General features: G+C 41.5%; 2 protein-coding genes across 6 annotated transcripts; both read left to right on the top strand.

Annotated features, from left to right (window-relative positions):
* Nucleotides 1-7: 7 nt before the first annotated feature.
* LOC102700687 lies at nt 8-1,473 on the top strand. Its single transcript, XM_040521277.1, has 2 exons — nt 8-805; nt 1,191-1,473. Exon 1 carries the CDS (start codon nt 82-84, stop codon nt 802-804), a length of 723 nt encoding a protein of 240 aa, XP_040377211.1. The 5' UTR covers nt 8-81; the 3' UTR covers nt 805; nt 1,191-1,473.
* A 6,098-nt stretch (nt 1,474-7,571) lies between these two features.
* On the top strand, nt 7,572-15,412 carry LOC102711498 (TATA-binding protein-associated factor 2N). 5 transcript variants are annotated; one of them, XM_040520521.1, is made up of 5 exons: nt 7,572-7,957; nt 8,980-9,139; nt 13,847-14,282; nt 14,879-14,977; nt 15,055-15,412. In XM_040520521.1, the coding sequence occupies exons 3-5, from the start codon at nt 13,858-13,860 to the stop codon at nt 15,059-15,061; spliced, it is 531 nt and encodes a 176-aa protein (XP_040376455.1). In that variant the 5' UTR covers nt 7,572-7,957; nt 8,980-9,139; nt 13,847-13,857; the 3' UTR covers nt 15,062-15,412. The 5 variants fall into 5 exon arrangements, with proteins under 5 accessions (XP_040376455.1, XP_040376453.1, XP_040376456.1 ...); XM_040520519.1 differs by lacking the exon at nt 8,980-9,139 and having other exon boundaries at nt 7,575-7,957; XM_040520522.1 differs by lacking the exon at nt 8,980-9,139 and having other exon boundaries at nt 7,578-7,957; nt 14,879-14,949.
* The last annotated feature ends 420 nt before the right edge of the window (nt 15,413-15,832 follow it).

Genomic DNA, 15,832 nt, shown 5'->3' with positions numbered 1-15,832 from the left:
AACACACCCCGAGAAACCGAGATCGGACGTCTACTCCGACGGAAGTTCTCTCTCGAGCTACACCTTCACCGAGACCAAGCCATGGCCGCCCTGGCCCTGGGCGCCGCCGCCACCTGGCCGGAGGCCATCGTCCAGTGCCTCCTCTTCATGCTCGCCGCGGGCATGCTCGTCGCCCTCCACTCCCTCCCCCGCCGCGTCGCCCACCGTCTCCGCCGCCGCGGCGGCGGCGGCTCCTCCTCCTCGGCCGCCGCGCAGTCGCGCCGCCACTTCGCGCAGGGCGCGCAGCTCCTCGCCCGGGCGCGCGCCGCGGCCGCGGCCGCGGGGCCCAAGCCCAAGCCCCCCGGCCCGCTCGCCCGCGCGGCACTCGCCGAGGCGGACCGCGCCATCGCCCTCGACCCTCGCGACGCCGCGCCGCTCATCCTCAAGGGCCTCGCCCTCGACCTCCTGGGCCACCGCATCCCCGCGCTCCGCGCCCTCGACGCCGCCCTCGCCCCGCCGCTCGCGCGCTCCCTCGAGCCCCGGGAGCGCGGGGACGCCCTCGCCAAGCGCGCCGAGATCGCGCTCGCGCTCAACCGCCGCCGCCGCCTCGACCAGGCCGCGGCCGACCTCGCGGAGGCCGTCCGCCTCAGCCCCCAGAACGCCCGCGCGCACTCGCTGCTCGGTGAGTGCTACGAGAGGAAGGGCCTGGCCGCCGAGGCCCGGGACGCTTTCAAGACCGCCGCGTCCATCGACCCGTCGCTCGCCACCGCACGCGACGCTCTCCACCGGACTGACGGGAGCGATGATGGCATCGAGAGTGACTGATGTAAGCAAGCCTACAATCTCAATTCCTGTTCTGATCTTGTGCTCCTTGCAAGGTGCTCCCTATCTATTGACATATCATTGCTTGTGATTGTAGCAAATATTGCAAGGTGCCATTTTTTGCTTTGTTGGTGAAAAAATTGCAAAAATGACACTCTAAATCGTGGTGTTTCGCAGATTAGCACTAGTGCGCATGTACTGTAGTGATTGATGTATATGATTGATAGTCTTAAAAGAAGTCCTCAAAATGAATGTGAATGATTTTGTGCTTAGAACATTACACAGACTTGTATAACAGTAACGAAAAATCCTTAGTATTGAGATTTCTCACTGGCTATCTCTGTTATTTTTAACTGAAAGAAGTATGTTTCTCTGATCTCTCTTTGCAGGAACTTGCTGATGGGTGAATATTTCTAACTCCTGTTATGTCTCTGGGTTCGATTTAACGGTTGCGTTGGAGACAACAATGGTAAATGTGTAATATTATGTGTTCTTTTTGTGGTTGGTTACCTGAAAAGTATGTTATTTATCTCGCTCCGTTGTTGTATATTAGTGGACACACAGATTAAGTAGAATGGGAAATACCCAGTTTACAATTCAGTTGTTGGTATGCTAGTATCTAGCAGGATTTAGTTCAGATATGCTATATCTGTAATTTTGGATTTACTCCCATTATAATTGTTCTGTTTTCTTCTAACCCAGAATTTACATTGGACAAGCACTTGCGAAGTTCTTCTAATATGCCTTCATTCCTTTCATAAAATTTATCTTTGGGTTACTCAGATATTGAACACTGTAATACCTTGCAACAAGCTTCAACAGTCATAATCCATCTTCAGGCCATAAGAAGTGATGCACTCTTCAGATATAGGAAAAATGCTCTATTCCCAACAATGTGATGATTCTTGTTTTGAGAAAGCTTGTCAGCTACTCAGCTCAATGCACATTTCCTTTTCTGAAAAATAGAATGTAAATAGCCACTGACAGAGAAACTGAAATAAACGAAACATAAAAGGATTGGATGAGAAATAATACACAGTTCAGCAAGTACTATAGGAAACTAGGAATAAAATCATGACTTATTAATAACTCAAACAGTTAGAAAAACTGAACTGATTTAACTGGGATACAAAATGGCCAGTACAAGCCCTTTTAACTAAGTATCGGCAGGCTGCCAACAAATGGACATCCACACTCCTTTGTCTATGGGTTCATTGTCTCATCATCACTCAAAAGTGAAGTACTATGAGCATCTAAACAATTTGAAACATCAAACACCAAAACAGTTGATTTATAAAGCTTATGACAGCGTTGCTTTGTTCCAGCAGAAAGGTTGGGATTTTGAAACCTTAGAATGCAGTAATCTAAAGATCATTGAGAATAGTCGATATTATTGTCCATCTGGTGATAGGTTTCAGTTCAATTTAAAGTAAATTAACTAGGAGAAATATAAGCTTGGATAAGCTAAGGCACTGGTTTTTTGAACAAGTTGGACCATGTATCCATGTAAATATTTTACTTGCTTATATCTGCAATATGTGATGTTCACACTTTACACACAATGTTATTTTCACTACTTGAGAGATCAAACAACCATTTCTGTTTGGCTTGTTTAGAAGGCTAGGTCAACAGTATTGATAGTTTCAAAGGGGAATCATATTGACAATTTTCTGCAACATTCACTAACCCATCTCTACAGCTGTTGGGAAACAAATAGCCAACTGTATATTGGATTCTTGGTAGTGATTGATGTCATTTGGCATTCAATTGACAAATAATGGAGATTGTTAGTATTTTCTTTCTATCCTGATAGTTGCTTTTTATCCTGTAGTTGTAAATAATCTGTGGCCTCTCAACTCCTGCTCCTCTTATTACATGAGCAAAATACATCAGGATACGGTCATGTATATTGGTGTTGTACCATACATAATAACAACTTCCTGGTAAGTGATTTGCTGTACTCTTCAGGTTTTGGTATAAGTTGTTGTCCGAGCCAAGCAAATCCCAATCAAACTGCATTTGTAACGAACTTTGTTCAAATTCTTTAGTTCTATCCGTTTTGTTGAATTGAGGAACTGTGATCGGCCTTCAGCAATTACAGGTGTTTGAATGCACCAAGGAATTAAAACACAAGGGCCCGCATGCAGCACGGATAACGCGCGATAACATTGAAAAAATGTGTTCCAAATTTTGAATTCAATTTTTTAACTCCCACAGTAATACACGGTTGAAGCTGAGAAGAAAAAGGAAATGCAGACCATAGTAAAAGTTTTTAAAAAGATGTGGAAAATTCAGGATAATTGTGGATAGGATATCTAGAAAGAAAAAAAAAAGGTAACGTTGCATAAAATTTTTGCATGCCTTTGCTGTGTTTTTTTACAGTTAACATAGTAGAGATCATATTTTAAACCATCACCTTTTTAAATTTTTTTACCAATTAAAATGGAGCTCTAAAATATAAAGTAAACTTCATCATTTCACAAACTTTATTTACCAGATAGGAATAGAATTTAGTAGGTACCAGTTATATATTTTTCTATCTTTTTCAAATTTGAATTTAAACAAAAATTATCAAACCATACGGTTTGTTACTCTTACCAAACACCCACGGTAAGCACAGTTACCGTATGAGGGTGAATCATGGTTACTCCTACTACAACAATATTAAATCGTTTCATTTAATTTAGAGTAAAATTTTCTTTTGGTGATCTTTTATTATCAATGTTTCGTTTTGGATCACCCTTTAGCCTATGTTTCACATTAGAATTAGGATAGGTAAACAATAAAGCACTCTATCAGCTGAATTATTGATACAATAACCAAGCAACTGATTGTTAACCAGCTAACCCTAGAAGATTGGACTCAACCGAGACAGTTCTAGGATTAACTAGACGATTGATCTGTTGATCGCGTTATTATACTTGCATTTAGCAACCGATAAATCTTGTTATGAATCCAATCATGGTAAACCGAATTATTAACTTAATAACCAACACGGACAATATCAAGTGAGTTCGTACATATTCAAATTAAACCTAGAAGATCGGACTAAACCGAGACAATTCAGCATGGTTCATCAACTCATTTTATTAAACCTAGCAGATGAGGAGTGCTTCTAGAGCCAGATCGGATTAGATTAACATAGATCGGACATAACCAATACAGAATACAATCGAAGCCGATATGATTATAGATGAAACAATGATCTAAAAGCTTAATAAATTAACCGACAAAACACTAATATAATGTTGGCTAAAACTCTAGCAAAAGGAATATGCAAGCACTCAATCTAATCTATAAACATGAATAAGATAAACACAATTGATCAGATTAAACCGAGATAGAATCACATCTACTCAATTAATAGTGATAAACACAATCAAATTCAATCATAAACCTTGATCGAGGGTGAGCCATTACTCCAAGCTAGAATATAGATCAAAGTAACCACAAAACCTCAGATAAACCATTGAATAAATTAGATAGAATATCAGAGCTAACCAAGAAAGTCTTATCTAATCAACTCGAAGGGTTGAGAAACACAAACTTACATAGCAAAGTCAGTTAACCTCGCGCCTAGAGCTTGCTCCGTCGAAATAGGCGGTGATGCACCGAAACAAATTTGTTGATTTGTGATTGCTGTCTATTACAAACGATGGACTTTGTATTTATACCCCTACAACCGACTCAAAAATAGATACGAACACATATCTTTTAACTAATCTTAACAAATCTAAACTCTATCTTTCCTAATAGAACAAACACCAAAATTGAAACTACTATTTACATATATTTGTCTCTATGTGGACTTTCTCTCTTTCCCGAATTGTTTTCCATTTGGTTTGCATCCCAATCGAACTCTTCTCCTTGTCCGATTCAACTATTACTTTGGACTCAACCACCAATCCGATCCAACCTCCAATCATCAGTTCGATTGAGCTAATAGTCCGATTCGGTCTTCGATTCCACAATCTTGCTTCTAACGACTAAAATTCAATTTTCGACGTTAACAATACCCCACTTATCATATGTCAAAGAAATGACGGGACAAGTAGAAGATGGGACAAGTAGAAGATGGGACACTCGAGGTTGTTCAAAAGGGAGCTGGGATGATGCAAAGTGGAACAAAGATATAATTACATGCTAAAGTGAAAAATATAGGTCGAAGGGTGGCCCAAAGCGAAACATAAGTAATAAAAGATAAACATAAAGTGGAATTTATCTTTAATTTGCAATAAATTGTCATGTGTCGGAAACAAGCACTATTTGGAAAAAGGTTAACTTGATCCATGCCATTACAAATTATTAGTGTATTGATAAAATGCAATTACTATTTGTAAAATGAGGCGGATGCCATTGAAATTTTAGAAAATTAAAAACATGACACCCTACCATGATTTTTACTAACGAGATGTGCGGCCAAAGGGAGGGGGGGAGGAGCATGAGCTTGGCGTCCACCTACGTGACAGAACTTGTGACGGAAACGTAATAATGATTCTGCTGAAAAATTGGTACGTCGTCCGACTGCACGAGCGTCCGTCGTCAATGTGATGCATAGAGGGCGAGGAAAATCAGGGGTATTTAACTTTTTGTCACTCTTACAAGTGATGATAATAGATTTGTCACTGGATCCATATGTCATAGACTCATAAGGGCTCATATGTCATAAACAACGAGTGACAAATCTGTTTTAACCACCTGTAAGAGTGACAAAAGGTTAAATGCCAGATTAGATCACACTCGCGCACACGGCTTCCTAGACAGGGCGAGGAGAAAAACATCACTATTGTTGTACTGGAGTGGTTATCGGGCACAACTAAAAATCACCTGTGCTCAGGTTCGAATCATGCCAGCCGCACATATTTTCTGAGCTTTCAAACCTTTACTGTTGCATCCTTCTGTCTGATCTGAAGCACAAATCCCAAATCTAGTATATCCTGTACATTCTCAGAATTTCCAGGTTGATTGTTGTGAATGCTGGGCTATAGCTTACGTTCACAAGTTTGATCACATTTATCTTTACAGATTACTCTAGAGACAGATTGCCTCTGCCAGATGATCCTGCCGCTTACAGCTTTACACAAACCTGCTACTGTTGGCTTCCTGCAGAGCTAATGCTTGAAGTTCCTTCTTCTGATGCCCACTTTAAGCAAAGAAGAGAGTTCACTAATGGTGATCAATTTATCTTTACAGATTACTCTAGAGACAGATTGCCTCTGCCAGATGATCCTGCCGCTTACAGTTTTTCCTGTTTGCAGTCTTAGTGAGAAAAAGGCTAAGTAATGATGGTCGAGTAGGTTGAGTGAGACTTGTTAGTTAACTACCGTGTCTCTACCCGACGATAATGATTCATGCTTTTAATCTCCACTAACATATCTTCCATACTTTGCAACAGAGCTTTATTAAAAAAATATTGCTAGCTTATTGGGGGGCGGATCCAGCCGAGTGAGAGGGGGGCTGATTGTCTTTTTCCTCCCTCCTCCCTACTCTTTATATTTTTCTTATTTTTTCCTCTCGTCCTCTTATCTTCCAAGGGAATCCAGCGTGGGTGTTTAGGGGGCACGCTGGATCCGCCCCTAACCATGTTATTAAAGTAAAGTTAATAAAAATAGATTGATGTATAGATCTTAATTATTAATTATTGTTCTTTTTAGAAAATATACTGAGTTGATGGTGGGATAGATGACAGATTCACCATCACCGCTCCTTTTTTATAGGTGGGTAGATAATTGCATCTAGGTTTTTTAACTGTGGTAATTAGATAGATAAAAAAAATTGTCATTCACTGACCCTGAAGGAAATTTACAACATCGCTGATTCTGATAGTGTATTGGGAACTGATGGATTTTTTCTATGAACATAAGTTGATCATTGATGGAAGAAAAGCTTGAACACGGTGAAATTATGGACGACTCATCTATTACAAATTCGCAGTAGCTGATTCAACAGCTAGAGATCACGAGCATGAACACAGCACTGTATCTTTGCAGCGATTACAAATTCACATGTCTACACTTAGGGTTACTACAGTTAATGACAATTGGCAAGTAAAAACTTTAATCTAGCGTCAAACCTGATTTTGATTAATTATAATTAGTAAGTAATCGATTATGAAGTCACATAAGAGTCTGCTCATCAAACCAGTTAGGTTACTTCCGATTGATCCAGTTCATCGAGTCGACGGAGCCACCCCTGTTGCCGCTTGAAAGGGAACGTGAATTCAGTTGGTATTCTTTAGACTGATGTTGAAATTATGAATTAATTTTAGATTTCTCCCATTGTTATGCGTGGACACTTTTATAGTTTTATAAAATTTCAATAGCATCCATTTGATTTCCTAACTATTAGTTAAAGTTAAACCACTCTAAGTTTGATCAAATTTATAAAAATAGCAATGTTTACAACTCAAGACACACATTATAAAAATATATTAATTATAAATATAATAAAACTAATTTGGTGTCGTATATGTTACTTTCTATAAGTTTAGACGACTTATAACGTGAAACGAAGGAAATAAATTTTTTTAATCCAATTAACTCTTAAAATATGACTAAATATGTGATAAAAAATTATGCAAATTTTCACCAGTATTATCCAAACATATTTGCAAAAATGACCAGAGATGTCACGATTCGACTACCAGATCTGATATTTCCCTTGGCGTATAATCAGCCCGAGAGAGACGTGAGGCCCACGTCAATCACATTGACACGCCAGCCCCGCCGCGCGCCCCAAACACGTGTACGAGCTGAGCCATCCCCGACGGGACCACACCTGGGCGGGCCCCAGCTGCCAGCCACGCCCCGCGGCAGCCCCCTCGCAGCCGCCGACAGGTGGCCCCACGGCGCTGCCCCCTCTTTGACCCGCGCGCGCCTCGACGTCGGTGCCGCCGCGTGAAATCTCCCCCCGCCCGTCGCCGAGACGATCAGAAGAACACGTTAGAAGCAAATCTCCCAAAAAAAAAACCCCCAAAAAAAACCGACGCGTGGGTTAAAAGAGGCAGGTTTTTTGATGCTCTCCGCCTTAAATCTCACCCGTTCCGCGTGATTTTTTTTATTTTTTATCTCGTCTTCCTCCTCCGCCTTCGCCTGATCGAGATCGCTTCTGCTCCTCGCCGCCGCCGCCGCAAGCTCGCAAGTGCGAGGAGTCTCAGGTGCGCGCGCGCGTCCTCCTCCTCCTCCTCCTCCTCCTCCCCTCTCCCCGCTCGGTTTGTGTCGTTCGGCTCGGTTCGGTTCGGTGGTGATGTGCTCTGTGCTACTACTGTCTATGGTTGGTGTCGATTCATGTTTGTTCGTGGAGACTGATGGATGATGGACTGGGGGTGGGCGATCGATGCGGGAGGGGTCCGATTGACGGGGGGACGGATCGAGGGCTGGTTTGTGCATTTTGGCTGCGATCGTGGCGTTTCCCTCGCACTCCCCGTGTCGTCGAATTTGGCTATAGCAACGTTCGCGCGCAGTAGGGTTTGGGGGTGGGGAAGAGAGGGGTTCGGTCGGGAAGTCCCCGGCGCCGTCGAGATTCGTGCCGCCGTTGATCGTTCGACAGCTGTTCATCCGATTCGATGCCTGTAGGAGCCGCAGTTGGGGTGGGGCAGAGCTGCTGCTGCTTCTTCTTCTTTTATTTTTTTTCTTTTTGTGCTCTTGGAATTGGAGGCGTGGGGCTGTGGGGCATGCATGGTTCTAGCTTAGTGGTTTGTGGTTTTTTACTCGTACGTATCTTCTCTCGTTGCAAGAGAAAAGGATGAGCTATGTGCCTATGTTGGCTGTGGGTTTGTTGTGTGCTCTGAATTTTTTTAGGCTTTTATAGTTTGTCTTATTTGATGATCTTTGACCGTCATCCATTTTAATCTTTACCAAGATGTTGAGTCATATTAATATATGAAACCATGTTTGGTCATTGATGTATGTGCTATAAAATCAAATAGGATATGAAAGATGAGCTTGGCAGCAATGATTTTATAAATCAATAATCATATAGTAGTATTTCTTCGGAGCGTCCGTATATGCGTGGGGAACGGTGCTGCCAACGCGCAACGCTCAGTTCCTGCATGATGTGCTATCATGTTGTGCACTGTTCATGATACGGCCCATCTGCTGCTGGCTGGGGCTTTGATGCCCTGAGGGACTAACCCAAAGAGAATTATATCTTTTTGTTCATCTCCATGATGCAATGCAGTGCACCACATCGAACGTATACAAGAAAGCTGGTCAGCCATACTGGGTGGCTAACTTTCACCTTGTCAAGGCCAGATTACGTCATCAAGAAACCACAATAGTGCATGCAAGTGTGTTGAATCAATACAGCACACATGCCATGGGAATCTATTGTACCCATGGTGCGTGCATCCAACTTATAACAATATATAATTTAGGTCCGTGTGCTGTAGTGTTGCTCTGTCTTGGGTAGATGCCTTCATCCTAGCCCATACGTGTGCCTTCCCATTGCCATGTGGGTAATGGTGCAGGACACTTAGAGCAAGTTCAATAGTATAGCCAACTAATAGCTCCGATTCATCTATAGTCAATCTAACAGTCAACTCATACAATAGCTAGCTACAAAATATATACTACCATGTCTCATCTGGCATACACATATTATATCTTATAGTCCGTGCTGCAGCTGGCTATAAATCTGTAGTCCACTACTTTCTTTCTCCTCTCTTATCTTATTAAAATATGTTTATAGCTAGCTTATAGTTTACTATTGTACCTGCTCTTGGTTAAACCATATCTATGCCCGTGCAATTCTTGTCAGCGAGGAACTAGAGTTGCATGAACAACTAGAAAACAGGTGTGCTCTGCAGTCTGTCTTTGGAATCTACAGACCAAGATACTCCATGCAAGATTGCAAGTGCAACTAATCATTCAAATTCTAGGAATAAGAGCATACTTAAAGTCTTAAATCAATGTTTACAAAAGTGAGGACTTGGTGTTAAAATTTTGATGCATTGGGACAGCGTATGATTTTTTATGACTGTTTTGATTATTATGTGAGCTCCAATGAGGTCTGGGTTGGTGCCGCATGGCATGGATTTTTGGTTGGGTTATATTCTACTACATATAGTCAAACGGTAATATGGTTTTTACTTTACACTTTGTAGTTTGTTATTTTTTTACCTAGTAATTGGCCATTTAGAACTCAGGTACTTTGAGTCTTAGTCATGTTTTGGCCACACCAATCAAACAAATACTTAGGACTGTGGGACTATTGCTGAAGATTTTGGGTGTTCTATCAGTAATCCTCATACTGGTTTTAGTACGCTTATATTAATACAAAAGCTAAAAGGCCTGAGCTGTTCTTCTTGGTTGTGCAAAAGCAGAGAATCAAAGCATGTTAGGTTATCAAGTGATCGCTTCCTTTGGAGCTTGGTCATGGTCATGCATGGAAGCACTTCCCTAGGAGAGAATCCAAGCTAGCTTTTGGCCCCTCGGTTTTTTTCCCAAGGACTCCATGATTTGTATTTGCTTCTGCTTTCACTTCACCCAAGAGAATGGAATGGAAGAGAAGGCATATCATCCTATGGTTTTGAAACCTATATCCTCCTGGCATCTACTACCAGTCTACCACCACTGCTAGTGCTACCAAGTATAGTACAGTGATACAATAGAAAAAATAGATAGATAAAAAGCAAAAGTAAATCCACTGATGTAAAGCCTCAACCTCAAGGATGAGCACAAGTAAAGGGGTAAGGGAAACAACAGAAGAGATGCAAAACACAACCGGAAATAAAAGGAGGTGAAAAAGAATTGTAAAGAGGATGGTCAATGCACCCTTGAAGACTACTGCCTCTTGATTTCTCTCTATCTTTATTGAAATTCATGCATTATTACCAGTTATACATCAGGCCATCTCTATTTGCTTTCTGCCATCATGTTCATCTTGGGTTGTGAAATGAAGGTTAATTTAAGATGATGGGATCTTTCTCTGTTTTCGGAAATTCTTTCTCAATGTTTGCTCTCTTAAACAAAGATAAAGCCAATTGATCAACACTTACAGCTCAGCAATCCATTATGCCTGTCTTGATTTCAAGTGGTTCCTTCTTTCACTTATCCATCATCACATTCATCCACATATATTGATATTGCCTTGCAGTACAACTCCCTGTCATTTTGCTTTGGGTTTACGTTAGACAAAATTGCACATCTCTATTATGGATGGCCAGAGGGGTACTATTTTTAGTGAACATAAAGTTGTGTTTCAGTAGCACCTTATTGTTGATAAGAGAGGGAATACGGGGACCCAAAGAGGTGCTTGAATTTCTGAAAGGTTACGAGGATGTCCTTCGAAGCAAATAAACTGAGGCAATTGACCGAGCAAAAGTACAACAATTGATAGTTATCAACCTCTTATGTGTTACTCTTGTCATCATAATAAGTACATTAATTACTCCCAGTCTCAGAATAAATATTATTCACTAAGAGATCTTATCTCTGAAAAAAGTAAAGTTCTATTTGGTGAATTTAACTTAGTTGAGATGAACTTTCAGGATTTTAAACTAGTGTCAGTTTTGCTTTGCAACTTGCACATCATGCCATTTCCATGTAGATGTTCACTTGTAGGGTAGGGGGTGGTAATGGGCCAAGACCCTTGGGTTCTTTCCCAACCCTACTTAACGCTTTAAGTTTTTTAGATAAAAAATCTATAAAATTTCAGTCCACCCTATTTTGGATCCAATCTTTAATTTTTTTTTTGGCAAAACTTGCCCATTACCACCCCTACCTATAGGTATGTTGACAAAAGCTTTATGCCCCTTTTTCTCCTTGCATCTCGAATATTCACATGGGGCTATATGATCATGGATTCACCATATTCATGATTGTTCCTTCTTATCCAAAATTTTAGCCAGTCTATTTGTACACTGTTATAATATTTATTTGATATCTTAGTGAATAGTGATAGAAAATGCTCTAGTCAATTTTTATGTTTACATTAGCGTCAATGCGTCATGTCTCAGTTTCCTTACCTATTGAAGGGATTTTCCCTAGTTTAGTGTTTAGATAAACTGTTCTATGTTACACTAACGGATGGTTGATTTGCTCTTTTGGTGGAGAATTCACCAGATATAGGTTTTAGGCTTGAGCCGATGTGACCGATGGTTGGAATGGATGCCATGGAATTTCCTCAATTATTGCTAGTGCTAGAAGGCAAAGTTAGCGTCGAATATAAGGGATGAGAATAGCTTTTTATAGTTGCAAGAATGGATAGTTATATGGCAATAGATATAGCATAAGTTCAGAATGATAACAACCATTCTTGACACCTCATAGGCATATATATTCTCTTTTGTGACCTCATAGATTTACTCATTTTGGTGTATACCCATTTTCCCGTATGATCAAATAATAAGTGCTACTTTTACACTCTTCTTCTCTTCTTTCCCTAAGTTCGCTATAATAGTTGTGTCAATGTAGTATCCTGGTTCTGTTGCACGTGTCTTGATAGCTTTGGAGCACCAGTGGCACAATTGCACAATTGGTTTGATCCGTTGCATTATTAGGCACAATTAGTTAGATTTTGCACTCTTTTAGAGCAGGTATGGTTTGCCATTTGGAATCTGCTAAAGAAGAAGGTGATGTGTTGGCCCTTGGAAAATTGGAATGTCAGGAATTCTGTCGCACAGCAGTTAACACAGCAGGCCTCAACTCATGTCTAACCAAATATGTACCTATTCTTGATGTGAAACTATACATTCGCTGTCCATAAAGTTCCTGATATGTCAGTCTCGGGTGAACACAGATTAAATATCGTGTGGTCCAGACTTGCGTCTCAGTTATCCTCCTTGATTAGAACATTTGAGCTGCATACAATCAAATCAAAACCCTCAGTGGGCACCCTTTTGTTCTCTGATATTTAATCTGAAACTGTTTGTATCTCTTTTATCTAGTCAGAAAGGCCAGTTAAATACTCAAATTAGAATCTTTTCCATTTTTAGACCTGAAACCAGTTTTTGCTTCAACTGATGTTTTCGCCTAAGCACAATAATAACTCAGAACCTAACTTTCAGCCTTTTCTTTTCCTCTTGAAACCATGAGATGTCAGTTTCAATATTATTGGTTATCACTAGCTGAGTATGGTCCAACACTGTGAACTGATATCTTTTACTCGACCTGAAGATGTACAATCCTTTTCATGTGGAAATTTGGGAAATGTCAGATGCACCAGTTTGTGGAGCTGTTCTCTCATGAGACCAATAGCTTTTGACTCAACTTGTACTTAAAAGAACGAAAGGAGATATATCTAATTGAGTGTGCATTTATTTTTCAATTTACAGTCTGATCTAAATCCCCTCTTATTGTCGATCCATAATGCTCCCTAAAAACAGAAATAGTGGATAATACCTATACTAACAATCAGCTTTCTTTCTCTGAAATGATTTACCGATCTTCCTCTGAAATTCCATTTTAGCTTTGGTGGTTTTGATAAATAAATATTCTAGTGTAATAACCACTGTTACATAACTAATTGCATCTTAAATTCCTAAGCACAAGAATATTGCGCACTAGTGCCATCCCTCTACCCCATGTCTCAAAAGATGTTGCCAAGGCAGGCAGAGATGCAGGGTAAAGGAAGCATTCAAACTCCCTATATTTCTTTTGCCCTTTAATGGCTTTCTCTTCTTTTCTTTAACTCCCCTCTTCTTTCTAGTTTTACGTGATTCTCTTGTTCTTCGCGGGCCAAAGTGCACCAGAGAATCAAAGGCACAAAGATATGCCGCCCCTCGGTTTCAGCAACCCCTGCCACCGCACTATAAATACCCCTGCACATTAGCACCTCGCTGCATCACCCTTTCACTTCACAAGATTTTCCACCTTAGAGCTCACCAACACAACAGCTGATCCTTGTTTAGGTAACTGAACTTCCTGTTAGTGTTGGTTCATTCGCATGCATTATGTTGTTGGTTGTGGGTTCCTGGTTCTCGAATGCAAAAGGGAATCATGGTTCAAGTGTGCTGCTGGCTGGTTTCAGTTTGATCATTATATTCTTTTTTTAACCCCATCTTTGATGCATGCATCTTTACAAGCAGTACATTGTTGATGTGCAGGGTGAGACAAGATGAACAGGAAGCCAGGAGACTGGGACTGCAGGGCGTGCCAGCACCTCAACTTCAGCCGCCGGGACCTATGCCAGCGCTGCGGCGAGCCGCGTGGCGCCGCTGATCGTGGCAGTGGCGGGGGTGGCGACTACGCCAACTTTGGCGGCCGTGGTGGCTCCTCCTTCGGTGGAGGCTTTGGCACTGGCTCTGATGTCCGCCCAGGTGACTGGTACTGCAACTGCGGCGCGCACAACTTTGCCAGCCGCTCCAGCTGCTTCAAGTGCGCTGCCTTCAAGGACGACGCTGCCGTCAACAGTGGCGCTGGTGCCTTTGATGGGGACATGTCGCGCTCACGGGGCTACGGCTTCGGCGCCGGCGCCGGCACCGGCGCCGCCGCCCGCGCCAGCCGCCCTGGCTGGAAGTCTGGCGACTGGATTTGCACCAGGTGCGTGTTGTCACTACTCACTTGTCACTTGTGCTATCCTTTTCTTTTGGTTATGATGCCCGTTTGCTTTAGATTATCAACTATTCATCAATTCATGGCCATCATTTAATTTTTGCCCAGCCCTTATTTTGGTATGTGATAGTACATGACATGGATAATTTAGTTGTATTTATGACCTTTTGCCATGGTTATATTATTTCTCCGTACCATTTCTCACATTTTGAGGGTTTAGTTTGTTCAGAAGAGACATGAGAATCAACTAATTATGCTGTCTGTCTCCATGCATGGAAAAGCTAGTTATATCTCCAAAACTTGTAGTACAATCAAGTGATCAACTAACTATTTTTCATGCATGAGAAATCTAGTTATATCCCCGAAGTTTTTGTTTGGCTTGTTCAAAACTTGGATGCAGCCCTGTGTCACTGATGACATGTTTGTTTGCTTTAAACAGTCTATCATTTTTCGCATCTCATCCAACTTTAGCATAACTGGCTCATGAATAAACTGATGGTCATATAATTTGCAGTGCAATACGTTTATACAACCTCTGGTTTCAGAAATGTTAACACTCTTGTGTCTTCTCTGTTTAACGGCAGGTCTGGATGCAATGAGCACAACTTCGCAAGCAGGATGGAGTGCTTCAGGTGCAACGCACCGCGGGACTCCGGTAGCGCTATGACATACGAAAATTACTTGTAAATTATCAAATCTCCCCCTGCCTCCTGCCTCATGTCATGATCGATTGATTTTGCCTTGTTTCATGCATTCCCAGGCACTGAGGTGTAAGTTGCCGAGCCCCAATCGACCCGGCGGCGAGGTTTGCATGCATCAGCAGCAGCGACGACGACGAGCAGAAGCAGCATTAAGAGTTCTGATCTCTACCTACATAAGAAGAAGAAGAAAGTAGAATGCAAAAGAAATCTCCAATGCTTTTACTAGTTTTGTTTCTTCCTGTTTTAGATTTGGTTCTGATTCCCATTTGGGAGGACCCGTCGACCCCTGATTATCTATGTTTTACCCGTTTTAATTGTTTCCTGTTACCTTTCGGCATGTTTGCTCTTCGAGTCGTGTAACCCAAAAACGCTTGCGCTTGAGAAGTATTATTATCGTTAACTAGTACTGTTGCTTCTAATTAGTTGCCATTCGTTATGTGCTTTATTATCCAATATTTGTTTGATATGCTATTCGTTATGTGCTTTATTATCCAATATCTGTTTGATATGCTATTCGTTATGTGCTTTGTTATCCATGTCAAGAAAGAATTTGGAGTCTTACTGGGCCATCCGGGTTGGCTTCGAGACTCACCTTTTACTTTTCATTGTTATGAAAGTTCTTTCCATATCTAGCTTTATTACCCATTTCTAGCAAGCAGAATTGCATAAAAGAGTTGAACTGGAATTAGTAATTCAAAAATAGATGAATTTAGAGAGATACTGTGTTATTAGGATGAACCAGACAAATACATTTTACTCTAGAAAACCAATCAAAATTTTGAACACCCCGGACGGTTCCCGAGTACAGCCGAAGCACAGACAAAACTTAGTAAGCGT

This window comes from Oryza brachyantha, chromosome 2 (genome assembly GCF_000231095.2).
Source record: "Oryza brachyantha chromosome 2, ObraRS2, whole genome shotgun sequence".
NCBI classification, from domain to species: Eukaryota; Viridiplantae; Streptophyta; class Magnoliopsida; order Poales; family Poaceae; genus Oryza; species Oryza brachyantha.
Note: the sequence above shows the minus strand (reverse complement) of the source record. Positions and strands in the feature narration are given on the sequence as shown.

Bases quoted from the DNA above. Each gene is read 5' to 3' on its own strand.
- LOC102711498 (XM_040520521.1), top strand. From the start codon at position 13,858: ATGAACAGGAAGCCAGGAGACTGGGACTGCAGGGCGTGCCAGCACCTC. The intron at 14,283-14,878 runs GTGCGTGTTGTC...GTTTAACGGCAG, and splicing joins GGCGACTGGATTTGCACCAG to GTCTGGATGCAATGAGCACA.
- LOC102700687 (XM_040521277.1), top strand. From the start codon at position 82: ATGGCCGCCCTGGCCCTGGGCGCCGCCGCCACCTGGCCGGAGGCCATC.